Below are 17,463 nucleotides of genomic sequence, written 5' to 3' on the forward strand. Positions count from 1 at the left end.
GAACAAGGGTGACAAACTGAATGGTGAAAATTACGACATCTGGAGTCGTAAGATGTGGTATGTACTCGAAGAGCAAGATGTTCTTAAAAGTATTAACCATGCTATGAGTCACCTAGAGGAGGGTAACACTGCCCAACACAGGAGAGATCTAGAAACTTACAATATTTGGAAGAAGAAAGATTCCACTGCACGTGGAATTATTGTAAGTTCAGTTGCTGATGATCTCATTCACGAATGTGAACAATATCCTACTGCTCAAGCCATGTGGTCACATTTAAGAGAGGCATATGGGGGTATAACTGTGACTCGCCTTCGACAGCTGACAATCAAGTTTGACACTTACAAAAAACGTCATGATCACAGTGTCAAACAACATCTAAGGGTGATGTCAAATATGATTGCTCAACTCAAAAGTGTTGGACATGTTCTTTTTGATGAGCAGCAGGTTCAGGCAGTGATTCGGTCTCTTCCCAATAATTGGGAACATCTGAAGGTTAACTTGACCCACAATGATAACATCAAAACTTTTGCTGATGTTGCCCGTCATGTGGAGCTTGAAGACGAGTGGCTTGGTACTGCTAAAGCTGTACCTAATGCCTTTGTGGCAGAATCAAGTAGTACAAAGAAATCAAGCTTCAAGCACAAGAGAAACTAAAAAAATGACGGAAAGGGTAAGGAGATCGGAGAAGGATCCTTCAAGAAAAGAAACAAACCAAATTCTAAAAAAGAAAAATGGTTCTACAAGAAGAAAGACAAGAGTAAGATGAAGTGTTACAATTGCCAAGCTCCAGGGCATTTTGCTCGTGAGTGCACTGAGCCGAAAAAGGTAGCATTTCAAAATGCATCTCTTAGTGCTATATATATTTCTAGCACTATTTTACTAACTGAATCTTATCCTATGTTGATTGTAGACTCAGGGGCCACCGACCATATGAGCCGTGATAGAGAAGCGTTCATAGAGTTTCGTCGAGTTTCACCTAGATCAAAGCATATATATGTGGAAAATAATGCAAAGCTTGAAGTCAAAGGGATAGGCACTTGCAGAATAAACATGCGTGGTGGCCAATCTTTGATGTTGCATGATGTCATGTATGTTCCAGAGATTCGACGAAACTTAGTCTCTGTGTCTGTTCTTCTAGATTTAGATTTCAATTTGAACTTTAGTCGCAGTGGTCTTAGAATTACTCAAGACAATGTTTTTATGGTTTTGGACATCGTTATGATGATTTTATTGTGTTAGATAATAATCCTTCTACGTATAAATATTATGTTGACCGTTGTGTTATGGCATGTTATTCTAGTAACAATGATGTTGATGTTATTACATGGCATGTAAGATTAGGTCACATAAGGCAGGATCGAATGAATAGATTGGCTAAGGAAGGACATCTAGGTTCTTTCTCTAAAATTGAAATGCCAACTTGTGAAAATTGTCTTGACAGAAAGATTACACATAAACCATTTGGAAAGGCTAAGAGAGCTGATTTTCCATTGCAATTAATCCATTCTGATATCTGTGGTCCAATGAATGTAAGGGCTAGGTCTGGTGCTTTAGATTTTATTACGTTCATTGATGATTTCACACGCTTTGGTTATGTCTATTTGATTTCTCATAAATATGAAGCACTTGAATGCTTTAAGAAATATTTAAATGAAGTTGAGAATCAATTAGATAAAAGGATTAAGACCTTAAGAACCGATAGAGGGCGTGAATATCTTTCAAAAGAATTTGAAGAATTGTACAATGAAAAGGGAATCACCAAACAGTTAACTATTCTGTACACACCTCAACAAAATGGTGTAGAAGAAAGGAGGAATAGAACACTATTGTACATGATAAGGTCCATGATGGCGCAGGTAAATTTACCTATCTCCTTTTGGGGAGATGCGTTATTGAATGCAACTTACATATTGAACAAAGTGCTTTCTAAATCAGTTTCTTCCACTCCTTATGAGCTATGGATTGGTCATAAACCAAACTTAAAGTATTTACAACCTTGGGGTTGTGCTGCATATGTAAAAGATTCTTTTAGCAAGTTTGGTAAATTTGGTCCAAAAGGCAAGAAATGTATCTTTATAAGATATTCAGAACACTCCAAAGGGTATGTGTTCATTGGTGAATTAGAGGATGGAAGTGTTACTGAGATTGAATCACGAGATGTCATATTTTTGGAAAATAATTTTCCAAGGAAGGGCGAGGTAAAGAATGGAGAGCCTCTTTATGAAATGTTGAACTCAGACAGTCAGCAAGTGTCTTCTGTCACAGTTAATAATCAAATTGATCAAGATATTATTCTTGATCCGAGTGGGAGTGGGAACTCTCAATCCCAAAATCCTTCTGACGAACCTGAATTTCAACTACGAAAGAGTGCCAGGAAAAATGTACCCAAACATACTTATGACATTGAAGATTATGTTTTCTTGGTATCTCCCACAGAAATGGATGAGCCAAAGTCTACAACTGAGGCTTTATCGAGCCTTGAAAAAGATAAGTGGATGAAAGCAATGAAAGAAAAATTAGAGTCCATGAAAACCAACAAAGTCTGGGATTTAGTTGACCTTCTGCCTGGGCGTAAAGCCATTGGGAACAAATGGGTCCTCAAAGTTAAATACAAAGCAGATGTGTCAATAGAAAGATACAAGGCACGATTGGTGGCAAAAGGCTTTACTTAAGAAGTCGGAATAGATTATGAGGAAACGTTTTCACCAGTTGTGAAGTTTACCTAAATTCGCTTACTTTTGGCCATTGTTGCATGTTTGGATTTGGAATTACATCAAATGTACGTGAAGACATCTTTTCTCAATGGAGAACTAAACGAAGAAATCTACATGGAACAACCTATAGGCTTCATCGTTAAAGGCCAAGAAAAGAAAATCTGTAAATTGAAAAGATCTATTTATGGCGTGAAGCAATCTTCAAGGCAATGGTATTTGAGATTTCACAAGGAGGTGATCTCATATGATTTCATCATGATCAATGAAGACCATTGCATTTATGTGAAGAAATCTAATAGGATGTTTGTAATTCTCTCTTTATGTGGACGATATTTTATTGGTCGGAAATAATTTGGAGTATTTGAAAACTATCAAGTCACGGCTTTCAAAGTCATTTGACATGAAAGATATGGGCGAGGTAGACTATATCCTTGGAGTTAATATCCAAAGAGATTGTTCCAAAAAGTTATTGAGTCTATCTCAAGAAACTTATATAAAGAAAATTTTGGAGCGTTTTCGCATGAATAGTTGCAAATTCGTGGATACTCCTATAGCGAGAGGTGAAACTTTAAGCCTTGAAATGTGTCCCAAGACTGAAAATGAAAAGGAAGACATGTCTCAAGTTCCATATTCAAGTGCTGTCGAGAGCTTGATGTACGCTATGATGTGTACTCGCCCAGACATTTGTTATGCCATAGGTCTGGTTAGCAGGTATCAATCCAGTCCTCGAAGAGATCATTGGAAAGATGTGAAGAGAATTTTCAGATACCTGAAGGGAACTGCAGATTATTCACTATGTTATAGTGAAAATGATTTATACTTAGGAGGATATATAGATGTTGATTGGGCTAGTGACCGGAATGATAGAAAATCAACATCCGGTTATGCCTTCTTACTTAATGGTGGTGCTATATCATGGAAAAATAAGAAACAAACCTGTACAGCCCTTTCAATAATGGAAGCTGAGTTCGTGGCTTGTGCGTCTGCAATATAAGAAGCTGTTTGGTTGAAGAGATTCTTTGAGCATTTGGATATTATAAAGAACTCTCAGGATCCCTTGACTCTATATTGTGAGAGTCAAGCGGCTATTGCATATGCAAAAGATTCTAAGTATCACAGCAAGACCAAACACATTGACATCAAGTATAACTTTGTGAGAGACATGGTAGCAAGTGGAGAGATAAATTTACAGTACATTCCTACGCGAAGCATGATCGCTGATCCTTTTACAAAGGCGATATCTAGAGACCTGTTTGAGAAACATGTAATGGCTCTAGGTTTGCGAAGGATATGGATATATATATTTATGTATTGTAAAATGACTTGATTATTTTAATATGCTCATCAATATTTGACTCTTGAATTTATGCTTATATCTCATATGCATGTGATGAATGTTTTATTGATAAAGTGTGTCGAATAAGTCGCGAGATTGGCTCCCTCACACGAGCAATCGCCTCTTACGTTAAGAATCGTGAAGTGATGAGACCTTATAGAACCTTGGATAATGTGAGGTTATATTTACTTGTAGAGGCCGGTCTTGATAACTAATCAGACTTACGAATTTTACTATTCGATTATGACTTATTTTGTAAGCCAGATGGAAGTTTCTCTAAGAAGATGGTTTGATGATTATTGAAGTGAGAAACTCGGGTTAGACATTTGGAGGTGTCTAGACTAAGATCTGTACGGTGTTAAATGATTAAAAGAATAAGACACACGCGCCAATATAAGGTGAGAACACCGTAACATTTATTTCATACCACGTGTGCTATCGACCATGGGATAATGGAAGAATGAATCCCTGCTTCTTCATTGTGTGAGATCCCAAAGAAGTTAGAGTAACTTTTATTGAAATACCCTTTGACCTTTTACTGTCTCTTGAAGTGCCAATCAGTGTTGCTACTTTAGCATGCCACTAATAGCCATGAGTGATTCGGCAATGCAGTGCATGTTTAGGAAAGCAGTTGATTTGGAATGGAAAGATTCGAGTAGAAAGGGAAAACAACTAAAAATTTAGTAATTTAACTTATATTCATAGGTCGACCATTACACTTACCATGAGGGTATTAAATGTAATTATGAATACAAAATTAAATATGAACTCGAGTTCACCTCTTTCGAGGATGAGGGATCGGATAACTAGCTACTGGAGTAGCGGGTAATGTCTGGGGTATAGCGAGTAATAAGATCCTCATGTTAGTAGTAAATCCTTTCCGTATGTGATTGGTTTATTACATTGAGCTGGTAAGAAACCTTAAAGGATTTAAGAATATTATAGCTCTTAATGCTCACAGGTCGCACGAACTATTTGCTAGTATGAATTACGTGTGTTATTGCCATGGTACTAGCTTGGATCTAGTCCACCATGTACGAAGTGGGAGATGTAAGATATTGGGTTTTAAGTTACGGGTCGCCCATGTGGACTGACCCGATCCGTTTAGAAAGAGGATAAGATTGGAAGGTTACAGGGAAGTTACCTTGGCAGTTTAAACCAATACAACTACTATTAGTAGTGGGGTAATTAACGTACATAGGTGTGGGAAAAATTAATTTGAGAAAAATCAGTTTTCTCAATCTGCCCAAGAAGTAACGTACTCTCCTTCTTGAAGGAACTTCTCTTCTTCTTTCTTCTCCAAAATAAAAATACACACACAAATAAAGAGGTATTTAGTTTGTGGGAATATACTTTGTTTCCTAGTGATTCAAAGGTTGATTTGGGGCTATTCTTTCGGTGGTGAGTTCAACAATTCTTCCGCTGCGTTGACAGGTACGCTAATGTTGTTCTCGCCCCGCGATTATTAAACTATCACCTTCAACCCATTGATTGAAGGGTGAAAACTGTACATGAATGGAAATTTAGTACGAAATCTTGTTCTAGAAGTTCCTGCTAAAATTATGCTGTGAACTGAGCTTTTACTATGCTTCCAGTTATATTTTGGAAAATTTTGGGCTCTGAGCTGGCTGCATTAGTCTCGGGTGTTCAAATTAAACCTGTTGGCAAGTTAGGCGCTTAGTTGCAAAATGTGGTTATGTCCTTTTTCATGCTTCCTTTCTAATTAGTTTCTTTCCAATTCTTAGTACCTTCTATTGAATTTTGAAAGTATATGTCACTATAAAACGGTTTTCTCCCACTCTTTCCACTAGCATGACCTTCTTTGTTTCATGTATGCCTGAAGGAATTTTTATAACACTGTGTACTATTATGCATTAGCTTGTACCCCGAAACTGTAGCTATGAAGCCATCAATGTATCCTCACTAGAATCCTAATACACTAAAAATGATATGGCTTTTAGCTAGGTGATTGTGCACTGACATCTGAATAACTGTAAAACTGACAACTGAGGAAAGAATGATAGGTGATAACCCTGACACAACATGTAAAACATAATAGCTACTTCTAGTACTTCTCAATAGGGGTTACACTCATCATCAAACTGTAAGAACCATTGTTGGAGTAAGCTCTCAATGACACATTGGGTAACTTCTTTCTATTTTAGCTTCATACTTAAATACATTCTTATAATAACTCGTGAGGTTATACTAGATCTACTTTCTATATTTTTCACATGAACATGTGAAATGTCCTTCACATAGCTATTATATTTTTCTTGCACATCTCTCTTAGGGTTCGTTCTTACATCATCAAGTCATGCACCTATCTTTAAACTAGGACTTTTGTCTTCGGCGTTTAACACATGTTTCTCTGCCATGAGAAGAACTTCCCATCTTTAGCATTATGCTTTGTTCAATGAATCTCGTAGCTATTCTATGACTAATTTCTCATTAATAGAGAATATATTATTTATACGCACAAGATGCATCATAATCAGCTCGTTTGCTCCCGAGTTCCCAACATTAGTTAACTCAATCTCTTACTCATTCCGGAGGTATGCTCAAGTTTGCTATCTTGCCGGGCGGCTAAACAGTATTTGTGGCCTAAAGCCAATGTTGATGAGAGGCCCTAATATATACATACATACATACACACACACACACACACACACACATATATAAAAACAATCACACGTGTGTGTGTATATATATATTTGAATTCTATTTTTCTAATATTTTGAGATACAAAATTATTAATAACTTTTTATAATCGATCTCTCCTAAAAATATTTTGGACAATATTAAAATAGTTTTTAACTCTTTTATTTTAGTTTTGAATAACTTGATTCATATTTTTCGTGGTATATTTAAATTCTAATAAATGAATAAAAGATAATATATAACTATGAAGTAAGAATAAAATGAGATGATAATAACACTTGAAAGTTATAATAATAGAATTTAATTCAAGAAAAATGATGACTTGGTTTCAAGATATCTTTTTGCTCCTTCAATAACACAAAATGCTTAAAACTTCAGGAAAAAACAAAAAAGAATGCATGATATATGATATCAATAGTACTTTTAAGCTATGTGGGTTTTCGAATAATACTACTCCTACTAAGTTATCAGACTTAAACCCGAAAAAAGCAAGAAAGAGAATATATAAGAGTATAAAGTTATGCGAACGATTAACTCTTGGACAAACCAAGAAAGAAAATGAATAGTGTAAAATATGATTTAGTATTACATATTTTCCGATGAAAAAATGGGTAAAAAGTGGAATATAATAATTTTACTTGTTAGATTTTTTGTTCGTACAAAAAAAGGTTTGAAAGAAATTCACATTTATAAAAAGTATTACGCGCACTTCAATTAGTTACACATCTATTCTTTCCTTTTATAAAAAAAAATCTAATTTTCAAGGTAAAAACTACTCATTATTTTCCTAAAATAGCCTATAATCCTATTTTAGTATTAAAAAAATGGGCTCCCAAATTTGGAGGCTAGGCAAATGCTTTAGAAACTTTACCCTATAGTGGACCCAGTATCTTGCCTAAGCTATAAACTATCGAATAATAGCGAGTGTATCTTTTTTAATTCAAATCTTTCAATACATTTATTATTCTGATATATATGGAGACCAATAGCCTTCCTTCATTTCTTTCTCTGTGAAATCTCTTTCCTAAAATTTCACCTTAAGGTGTCCTTACTTTGTCAACCTCTCCTCTAAATAGGAGTGAGTCCATTATCAGATTTCTCTATGTCTCTCTACACAGTTACGCTAAACTGGTATACTTTATTTCAGTTATGTATTTCTTATTCCTTCTATCATTATCAATGTAAGAAAGCCCTCTATAACTTTATTTCCTTTGTTCTTCTTACACTTGCTGACCACGTCTGATCTTGATTATATCTGAAAATTATTACACTTTACAACTACTAGTCATATTTCTACAATTTTCTTGTTGTAGGTTATCACGTAGCTAACCATTTGTTGACATGGATACCTCTTTACTAATTAATTCTATTACAATTCTCTGTGGTTAAGCTTTTCTAGACACCGGTCTATAGGTTTGAACAAATGAAACTTCTCGATAATTCATGCATGTCAGATGTACATATAAGCTTCTTGATGTTTAATACTTCAATACCACATGAGGGGTGATTTGTGGGGTGTCGCATTTTCGCATGCACTGATTCTAGAAGGACCTGGTTCTTATAAGTGTTTCTTATACTACTGTTGCAGAGATAGTAAATGCAGAAAGTAAAGAACACAAATATTTTTTCGTGGAAAATACCCGGCTCAGAAGGTGAAAAACCACAACCTACTACTCAGTAGGATTTTTTCCAATACTTCACTAAATCACTGAGCCAAAACAGCATTTACAAAACTTTTTGTAAACTTAAGGATTAACTCTAATCCTGTTGTGGCAACCAGCCTCTAACTGTTGTGACTACTTCAAGTTAACTCTAACTTGAATACTCAGATTACCTAATACAGTTGCTTCTAGATAAAGCTAAAAGGTACAACTTGAAAACACCTATTACAATTAAACTAGAATAAATGACAGACGCTTGGAACTAGTTCTTCTATCTGGTTCATGTAGCTTCAGATTCGCACACTTGATTCACACAAGAATTGTTTGCAAAATGCCTTGCTAGTTTGCTCTCAACTCACAATTAACTTCAGCGTTTGTGCGTACCTGTAGAATGAGAACTCCCTGCAATTTATAGAGTTAGTAGAATAAGAAATAACTAGAGTTCTAATGCTACTCTTCCTTGGTGGAAGAGTTCTAGTTATCTTCAACTTCTAACTCCTCCCTTATCTTGGATAAAGTTCTCTTCGAGTAAGGAGCCCTTCTCCTTATCATTTATGCAACATTTTCGATAAGGAGATATCAGATATAACAACTTAAGCTTATCTCCTTCACGTGCATCCCTTATGCTCGAATTTGCCCGTGTCTGTGTACATTGTGTATGGACCTGGTTCATGCACAAGTTCCTTTGTCAATCATCAAAACAAAACTTCCCTTGGGCCAACAAATTCTCCCTTTTTGATAATGACAAACTATGTGCTTTTCATAAGCATAAGCCCTGTTTCAACTCAGCTCAACATCAATACAAAGTTAGACACTTTTTATTTTTGATGTCACAAATCATCAAGGACCAGGTTCATTAGGTTATAAACATCACAGTCCAAGTAAAAAGCACCTATTTTCCCCCTTTTGGCATCATCGAAAAGTTGCATAATTATGTTAGATAACCAGATTTTAATAGAAATTACTCATGGCCACTGGGGCTACTTCAAATGCAATCATGAAATCAAGTATCATTTATCAATCTAATGATATTATCCATCTAAGAAGCATCAACAAACAGTTAGAGCACAAAAACAGTCGATTATCATTGATACTTAGTCATCCACAAGCATAAAGAGAAATAAAAACACTAGATCATGAGCAAAAGAAACAAAAAAAATCCCATCTGGGTCACTGGTTGGTCTAACTGGGCTAGGAAAGCTTAAGGCTGGGAAGGACCAGGTTCTTGGTTCTTGGCTTGAAGCAGTTTCAGCATATCCTGAAGAATGCCATCATTCTTCTCTTTCTCCTTTGCAAGCTCAGCTCTGAGAGCATCTCTCTCAGCTTCTACTTTTGCCAACCTCTTCTTCAGCCTTTCAATTTCAACATCCTTAGCCCCACTCTCTTGCACCAAGGCTCACACTTTGGTGTTCACAAGTACCTTTTTGGATGAACCAGGTTCTTTGGGAGTGATATGGACTTCATAGTCACAAACAGTCAAAGTATTTGCCCCAAAGTTATCCTTGCTTGAATCAACCTCCCATTTCTTAATGGGTACCTTGAAGTGTGCAAGTACAGCCATGAGAATAAAACCATAGGGTATGTCATGAGTTTTTGTGCCAGTTAGAACCCTATCAAGAAGTTAAATAATAAATCCAAGCCAATTGATTTGCCTCCCACTGTCCAAACATTCCATAAGGACCAGGTCCATGAATGTGTCAATGTGCCTCCATTTCTGCCTAGGTAGGACAACTTTGTTAACAAATTCGAACAACACTTTGTGAGGTGGCTTCATCTCACTTTTATACACAACCTTGGGCTCAAGCTCTTTATCATTGTCACCAAACTTTATAGTAATGGCAAGGGAAGTAGGGAGATTCTCTAGACTTGACCATTTGAGATTCTTATAATCATTGTACCCTTTAGCAGGTACACCTAAGATCTCTCCCAGTTCTTTATCATCAAAACTCACTGTCACCCCCTTTACCACACTGGTGACCCTACCATCTTTGATCTCACAATTTGCCATAAACTCCACAATCTCAGTTCTGGCCAGCTTTCCATCCATCTGAAGGACCATGTCCTTCCTTGCAATTGTAACTTCTCCAGAAGCATTAACATACCTTCCTTCTCCAAGTCCCTGAGGAGTATACCTTTCAAGATGGTTCTCTTCCCAAACTTAACCATCTTGTCCTTCTTAGCATGAGATTCTTCTTCTTCTTCTCCACTCCATTCTTCTTCCTCCACTATTTTCACTTTTCTTGGTTTCAATGCAGACCTAGTTCTTTTAGACAAAGTAGATGGCTCCGCAGACTTTGTTTTTGAGATAGACTTCTTTGTGGAAGTCTTGGATTTCTTTGCCTTTGGAGTAACAACCTCCATTTCTTCTGTCTCCTCTTCATCCCGAAGGACCGAGTCCATCTCGTCAATTTCAAGAGCCTCAACAGGCTCAACCACCTTCTTTTTTCCTTTACAGCAGCTTTTCTCTTACTTTCTTCTAAGGCCTTTTCCAGTTCAGCCTCACTCTGCTTCTTCTGACTCCTTGTAGCTCTTCCTCTTGTAGGAGGAATCTCTATAGGGATAGAAGAGGTAGCCTTTCTCTTCTTGTTTTCCCTAGCAGTGTCAGGAACTTTGACTCCTAAACTCCTTTTCTTTTTGGGATTGTAACTGTCAGTCACCTTTTTCAATAGGTCTGCGAGGGTTTCCTGCCCAGATGGAACAGGTTCTTGAACATCCTTCCCTAATCGAACCAACCCCTTAGCAGCTTCTCCAGACCCACTTCCCCCTTTGTCTTTTACACTTTCTTCATCTCCAGCAGATTCCTCACTCCACAATACCATTGCTCCTGTTTCTTCGGTCAGACTAGCAGGAGTGGGTGACCCTTTAGCCACTCCTTTTCCTATACCCCTCACAACACCTTGAACACCCTCACTCTCCTTTTCTTTTCTCTTTTTATCTTTACCACCTATTCTCCCAGACTCAGTAGTCTCAACCCCAGCCACAGTTACCACCAAAATGAACCTATTCTCCAAATTATCAGCAACCTCAATGATGATTTCAGTGGTAGTTTTTGGGCCAGATATTACATGTTCTATTTAAGAAGAAATAGTTTCTTCCCCTTCAGTAGCGGATTTGAATGATTCATCAGATTTCTGGGGTTCTTCCTCTTGACTTGCTTTTAATTTTTCATTAAGTTTCTTGATTTGTTCTTTTTCCGCAACAACCTTGCGAGCAAGCATATTGACTCTGCTTTTCTTAGAGATTGGCATGGTTGAAGGTGTGATAGATGGTGTAGGTGTGATTTTCTTGGGTGGTGATGAGGCATTCTCAGAAGGATTCGCTATTTCTATGTTTGGGTATGAGAGGGGATGATTTTGTGTGTGTTAGGAAGATGAGAGAAGATAGAGAGAGTTTTGACGGCTTGAAAATTTAGAAGTGAAGAAGCAACTAAGGCCTAATCACTTTAAAGTGGAAGTGTTTAATTGGGTAACATCAGCCTTTTTAGAAGTCTAATCAAACTGGAATTCAGTTTGAAAAGACATTGAAGAGTGTCTCTAGAATCTAGGCACTTAATGTGGTTTGGACTCTATTTGAATGAAACTGGTTCATTTCGTAACTGATAAGATCGAGGAGTTTAGGATTGAATGGGACTCTTCTCTTGATCATAATCCAAATATAATTATTTTAAAATATGCAGAGTGGAGAGTACGTACCAAGTAATCTTGATGAACCAGGTTCTTCACTAAGAAATCTCTTGTGTAAGTCTGAATTTTCCAAAAAAATAGATATAATATCATTAGAGATTAATGAGTCATTTTAGCACATGCCACAAGAGTATACTGATGAAGGTATGAGACTAAGCAAAATCTAATCTAATTATTTACAAAAATTCACAATTTCTCTAACCAATTTTTGAGTTAGAAGTGGTTCCTTTTAGGTGATCCTAATCATCCCTAATTCTAACATGTTCCTTTCAAAGTGATCTCTACTTAGAGATTTTGTGAAGATGTCAGCTATTTGCTTGTCAGTAGCACATAATTCCACAGTGATCAAACCTTTTTCATAGTTGTCCCTTAAGAAGTGATGCCTAACATCTATGTGCTTCGTTCTTTTATGATGAACCGGGTTCTTAGTCATACTAATTGTACTGGTGTTATTACAAAAGATGGGGATACAACCTACATCAATTCCAAAGTCCATTAATTGCTATTTGATCCACAACAATTGAGCACAATATGAGGCAGCAACAACATACTTAGCTTCAACAGTAGATAAGGCCACATAATTTTGTATTTTGGTGGCCCAAGACACAAGACATGTGCCAAGAAAGTGTGTCATACCTGAGGTGCTCTTTCTATCCATAAAAAACCCTGCATAATCAGCATCAGCATATCCCACTAGATTGAAATTACTACCTTTTGGATACCATAGACAGAGGTCAGTGGTGCCTTTTAGGTATCTCAAGATCCTCTTGATAGAGTCAAGTGAGACTCTTTTGGATTTGCCTGAAATCTAGCACAAAGGCCTACACTGAAAACAATGTCAGGTCTGCTAGTAGTGAGATACAACAAAGAGCCAATCATTCCCCTATACAACTTCTGATCAACAGATGAACCAGGTTCATCTACATCCAATTTTGTGGCAGTTGCTATATGAGTGTCAATTTCTTTGGAATCTTCCATTTTAAACCTTTTAAGCAACTCTTTCATATACTTCTGCTGATGGATCATAGTTTCATTTGAATTTTTGTTTAATTTGTAAGCCTAAAAAAATTAATCTCACCCATCATACTCATTTCAAATTCACTCCCCATTAGTTTAGCAAATTCTTTACTTAACTTATCAATAGTTGCTCCAAAGATTACATCATCAACGTATATCTTAACTACCAAGAGATCTTTACCTTTTTCTTTCAAGAATAAAGTATTGTCAATTTTACCTCTCTTGTAGCCATGCTCAAGCAAAAATTTTGATAATCTTTCATACCATGCTCTTGGAGCCTGCTTGAGCCCATAAAGTGCCTTGTCAAGCTTGTACGCATGATCAGGACATTCCTTGCTTTCAAAGCCCGGAGGTTGCTTGACAAACACTTCTTCCTTTAGATAGCTACTGAGGAAGTCACTCTTGACATCCATCTGATGGAGAGTGAATTCCATATAGCAACTGGAGCAAAAGTTTCATCATAGTCTATGCCCTTTTCTTGACTATATCCTTGAACCACCAATCTTTCCTTGTTCCTTATAACTGTTCCATCTTCATCAACTTTGTTTTTGAAGACCTATTTTGTGCCAATTACTGATCTGTCCTTGCGTCTTGGTACTATATGCCAAACTTGACTTCTCTCAAATTGGTTGAGTTCATCTTGCATTGTATTCACCCAGTCTACATCCTGCAGAACTTCAGCAACATTTTTAGGTTCAATAAGAGATAAAAAAGCATCAAAAGCAAAAAGATTCTTCAATGAAGATCTGCTTTTGATTCCAGAGGTTGGATCAGTAATTATGTTCTCAATGGGATGAGAACTGTGATACTTGTAAGGTTTCACAACTAGCTGGTTCCCCCTAGATGTTCCTTAAATGTTTTGTTGTTGAGGAACAGGTTCATGGACTTTGAGGATCACTTCATCTTTCTTCAGTTCCCCTTGTCAAGTTTCCATGGGTGGAAGGACCTGTTCCATCACCTGTTCCTTCCTCTGGTGCAACTTCAGTCTAGGCTGTGGTTTCATTTGAGTTTCTTACCAGCCCAATTGCTTCATCATCATGTTTCTTCCTCTTAGAAAGAATGTTAGTTTCATTAAAAACCACATGTACACTTTCTTGTACACACATAGTTCTTTTTTTATAGATCTTATAAGCTTTACTATATGATGAATATCCCAAGAATACTCCCTCATCACTTCTGGGATCAAACTTACCTAGAGAGTTTTTACCATTATTGTGCACAAAGCACTTGCATCCAAATGCCCTAAGATGGGATATGTATGGCTTTCTCCCTTTAAGTAACTCATAGAGAGTCTTCTCAATAAGAGGTCTAGTCATGCATCTATTTATGATGTAACATGCAGTGTTCACAACTTTTCCCAGAAACTATGGGGCAGCTTACTAGAAAGAAGCATAGTTCTAGCCATTTCTTCCAATGTCCTATTCTTTCTTTCAACTACTCCACTTTGTTGTGGAGTCCTAGGAGCAGAAAAATTATGATTTATGCCATGCTCATCACAAAATTAAGCAAATTTAGCATTCTCAAATTCAGTACCATGATCAGACTTATTGATGCAAGTTGATTACCTAGTTGTTTCTGAGTTTTTCTAACAAAAGAAGTGAACATGTCAAATGTTTCATCTTTAGATGTTAAAAATAATGTCCAAGTAAACCTAGAGTAATCATCAACAAGCACTATCACAATCTCTTACCACCTCTGCTCAATGTTCTCATTGGTCCACACAGATCCATATGGACCAGTTCCATCATCATGGTGGTGCTTACCACTTTATTGCTTTTGAAAGATGATCTTACCTGCTTCCCCCTTGCATAGGCCTCACAAACTTTATCTTCCTTGAACTTTATGTTAGGCAGCCCTATCACCAAGTCCTTAGAGACTAGTTTGTTGAGTTGACTTAGACTGGCATGTCCAAGTCTATTGTGCCAAAGGAGGGGATCATTATCCAACATACTTAAGCAAGTGAGTTCATTATCTGAAAGTGTGGACAGATCTATAACATATATGTTGTTAACTCTTTTTCCTTGCAAAACTATCTTGTCAGTGGTAAGATTAATCACAAAGCATTTTGTAGAGGTGAATGCTACCATGTTACCTCTGTCACACAATTGTGATACCCTTATTAGACTGTACTTCAATTCATCTATCAAGTAGACATTCTCAATAGAGTGAGAATCAATCTTACCTACCTTTCCAACCCCAATGATCTCACCTTTCTTCCCATTTCCAAAGGAGACATTACCTCCTTTAAGGTCCTCAAGCGAAAGGAACTGGTTCTTGCTTCCTGTCATGTGCTTTGAGCAGCCACTATCCATGTACCATATTTGGCTGCTCCCCTTCACTTGGACCTGTAAAAGAAATCAGGGGTTAGTCTTAGGAACCCAAACTAGTTTGGGTCCCTTTCTATAGGCAAAAGGATGAATCAAATTCTTTCTAGCCCAACTTGGTAGCCTATTTTTCCCTTGAACAAATTCTTTGTTCTTTTGACTTGCCTTTTCTTTTGCAGTGCATTCACTTTTATAGTGGCCTGTTTTTCCACAGTGTGTGCAAATCTTGTACTTAGGAAGTGTGAGATACTTGCTTTTTGGATCCCACTTAGGTACCAGGTTCCCAAAGCCAAGTCCTCTTCTATTGCTACTATGGTGTTCTTGTAGCCATGAAAGTACATCGGAGGACCTGTTCCATTTACATGTTTTGTCTAGCTCATGATTGACATTGCTTAGATCCTCCTTTAGGATTCTTACCTGCTCATCCCTTTAATACAACTCATCTTTCATTTTTCCTACGTTTCTTCTAGAGTGAGTTGTGTGTGATCAGCTATCTTTTTACCTGTTCCTAATTTTAGTTTTAGATTTTCAGATCTACGCTCTAGGACAGTTGAGTCAAGTGCATGAACCTGGTTCTTCAACATAGTGTTTTCACTTACAGTTTCACTAACCCTAAGTTCCAGGTTTTGCACTTAGCCCTCAAAATCACACATTCTTTAGACAACTGTTCCTTTTTATTATTTACATCCTCAGATTCATCAATTAGTTCTAGAAGTAACTCAGACAACCTTTCTTTAGACAACAATTTTATTTTGTCTTTGAGATGAATTACACTTACCTCAGTTTCTTCATCAAATTCTCCGAATGCCATAAGTGCTTGTTCATTCTCATCATCGTCTGAGCTTTCATCTGAGCTTTCACCCCAAGCAGCGACCATAGCCTTGGTTGATCCTTTTCTTTTCTTCTGTTGAACATGTTCCTTCTTCATGTTCCTTCGTTCAACTCTTTGCTTCTTCCATTCAATTTCCCATAAAGGACAGTTCTTGATGTGGTGATAAGTTTTTCCACACTTGTAGCAGCCATTATTGGTTTGCTTCTCGGGAGCTTTTGACTTGCTATAGCTTCCACTTCTTGAAGAACCCTTTCCTCTCCTCAGGTACTTCTTGAAGTCCTTGGTGATCGTAGACATTTCATCATCTTCTAGATCAGAACCTTCAGTGATTCTGAGTGCCAAGCTCTTTTCCTTCTTAGGTATATCCATTTTTATGGTTTGTCTCCTAAGTTCATAGGCAGTAAGATTTCCAATTAATTCATCCAATGGTAAAGTGGCAATGTTCTTTGATTCCCGAATGGCAGTGATTTTGATTTCCCAAGTGATAGGCAAAACCCTTGTTAGTATCTTCTCGACTCTATCTTCTTCAGAAATAATCCTTCCAAGAGACTTTAACTTATTTGTCAAAGTAGTAAACCTTGTGTACATCTCTTGGATGGCTTTTCCTTCCTTCATAGTAAAGTTCTCATACTGAGAATACAGTAGAGTTTCTATGGATCTTTTCACCTGAGGTGTTCCTTCATGTGCCCCTTGCAGAGTATCCCAAATTTGCTTAGCAGTGGTACAATTTTGGATTCTGCTGTACTCATCTGGACCAAGTCCACAAACAAGCCATTTCTTGGCTTTAGCATTCTTCTCCCATTTCTTCAAGTCCTCAGCAGTACAATCCGCTCTTGTCTTTGGCACTTATACTCCTTTAACATTTATCTTCAAGGTAGCCAGTGGACCATCGGTGACAATGTCCCATAGCTCATAGTCCTCTCCTATAATTTGATCTCTCATCCTATTTTTTCACCAAGAGTAGTACTAGCCATTAAAGAGTGGTGGCCTAGCAGTAGATTGCCCTTCCCAGTTTCCAGGTGGTGCACTCATCTTGATCTTCTCCAAAGATGTTAACCTCTTCAAGGATAACCTGCTCTGATACCAACTGATATTTTATACTTCAATGCCACACAAGAGGCAGTGTGATTTGTGTGGTGTCCAATTTTCGCGTGCACTGATTCTAGAATGACCTGGTTCTTCTAAGTGCTCCTTATACTACTGTTACGGAAATGGTAAATGCGAAAAGTAAAGA

General features: G+C 37.2%; 2 protein-coding genes across 2 annotated transcripts; one reads left to right on the forward strand and one right to left on the reverse strand.

Moving 5' to 3' along the window:
* Positions 1-3,124: 3,124 nt before the first annotated feature.
* On the forward strand, positions 3,125-3,709 carry LOC138909563 (secreted RxLR effector protein 161-like). The gene has a single exon (XM_070200772.1). It carries the CDS (start codon positions 3,125-3,127, stop codon positions 3,707-3,709), a length of 585 nt encoding a protein of 194 aa, XP_070056873.1.
* A 9,740-nt stretch (positions 3,710-13,449) lies between these two features.
* On the reverse strand, positions 13,450-17,261 carry LOC117279231 (uncharacterized). Its single transcript, XM_070200780.1, has 6 exons — positions 17,201-17,261; positions 16,176-17,074; positions 15,900-15,966; positions 15,563-15,746; positions 13,729-13,819; positions 13,450-13,629 (listed from the first exon to the last, which is right to left on the reverse strand). Exons 1-6 carry the CDS (start codon positions 17,259-17,261, stop codon positions 13,450-13,452), a joined length of 1,482 nt encoding a protein of 493 aa, XP_070056881.1.
* Between the last annotated feature and the right edge of the window lie 202 nt (positions 17,262-17,463).

The sequence above is a fragment of the Nicotiana tomentosiformis genome, chromosome 1 (assembly GCF_000390325.3).
Source record: "Nicotiana tomentosiformis chromosome 1, ASM39032v3, whole genome shotgun sequence".
In the NCBI taxonomy this organism is placed as follows: Eukaryota; Viridiplantae; Streptophyta; class Magnoliopsida; order Solanales; family Solanaceae; genus Nicotiana; species Nicotiana tomentosiformis.

Excerpts from the sequence above, each read along its gene's own strand:
- LOC138909563 (XM_070200772.1), top strand. The coding sequence starts at position 3,125 with ATGGGCGAGGTAGACTATATCCTTGGAGTTAATATCCAAAGAGATTGT.
- LOC117279231 (XM_070200780.1), bottom strand. The coding sequence starts at position 17,261 with ATGAGTGCACCACCTGGAAACTGGGAAGGGCAATCTACTGCTAGGCCA. Across the intron at positions 17,075-17,200 it reads TAGGCCACCACTCTTTAATG|TGCCAAAGACAAGAGCGGAT; the intron begins GCTAGTACTACT and ends AAGGAGTATAAG. Across the intron at positions 13,820-15,562 it reads AATGCACTGCAAAAGAAAAG|ATCTTCATTGAAGAATCTTT; the intron begins GCAAGTCAAAAG and ends AATCAAAAGCAG.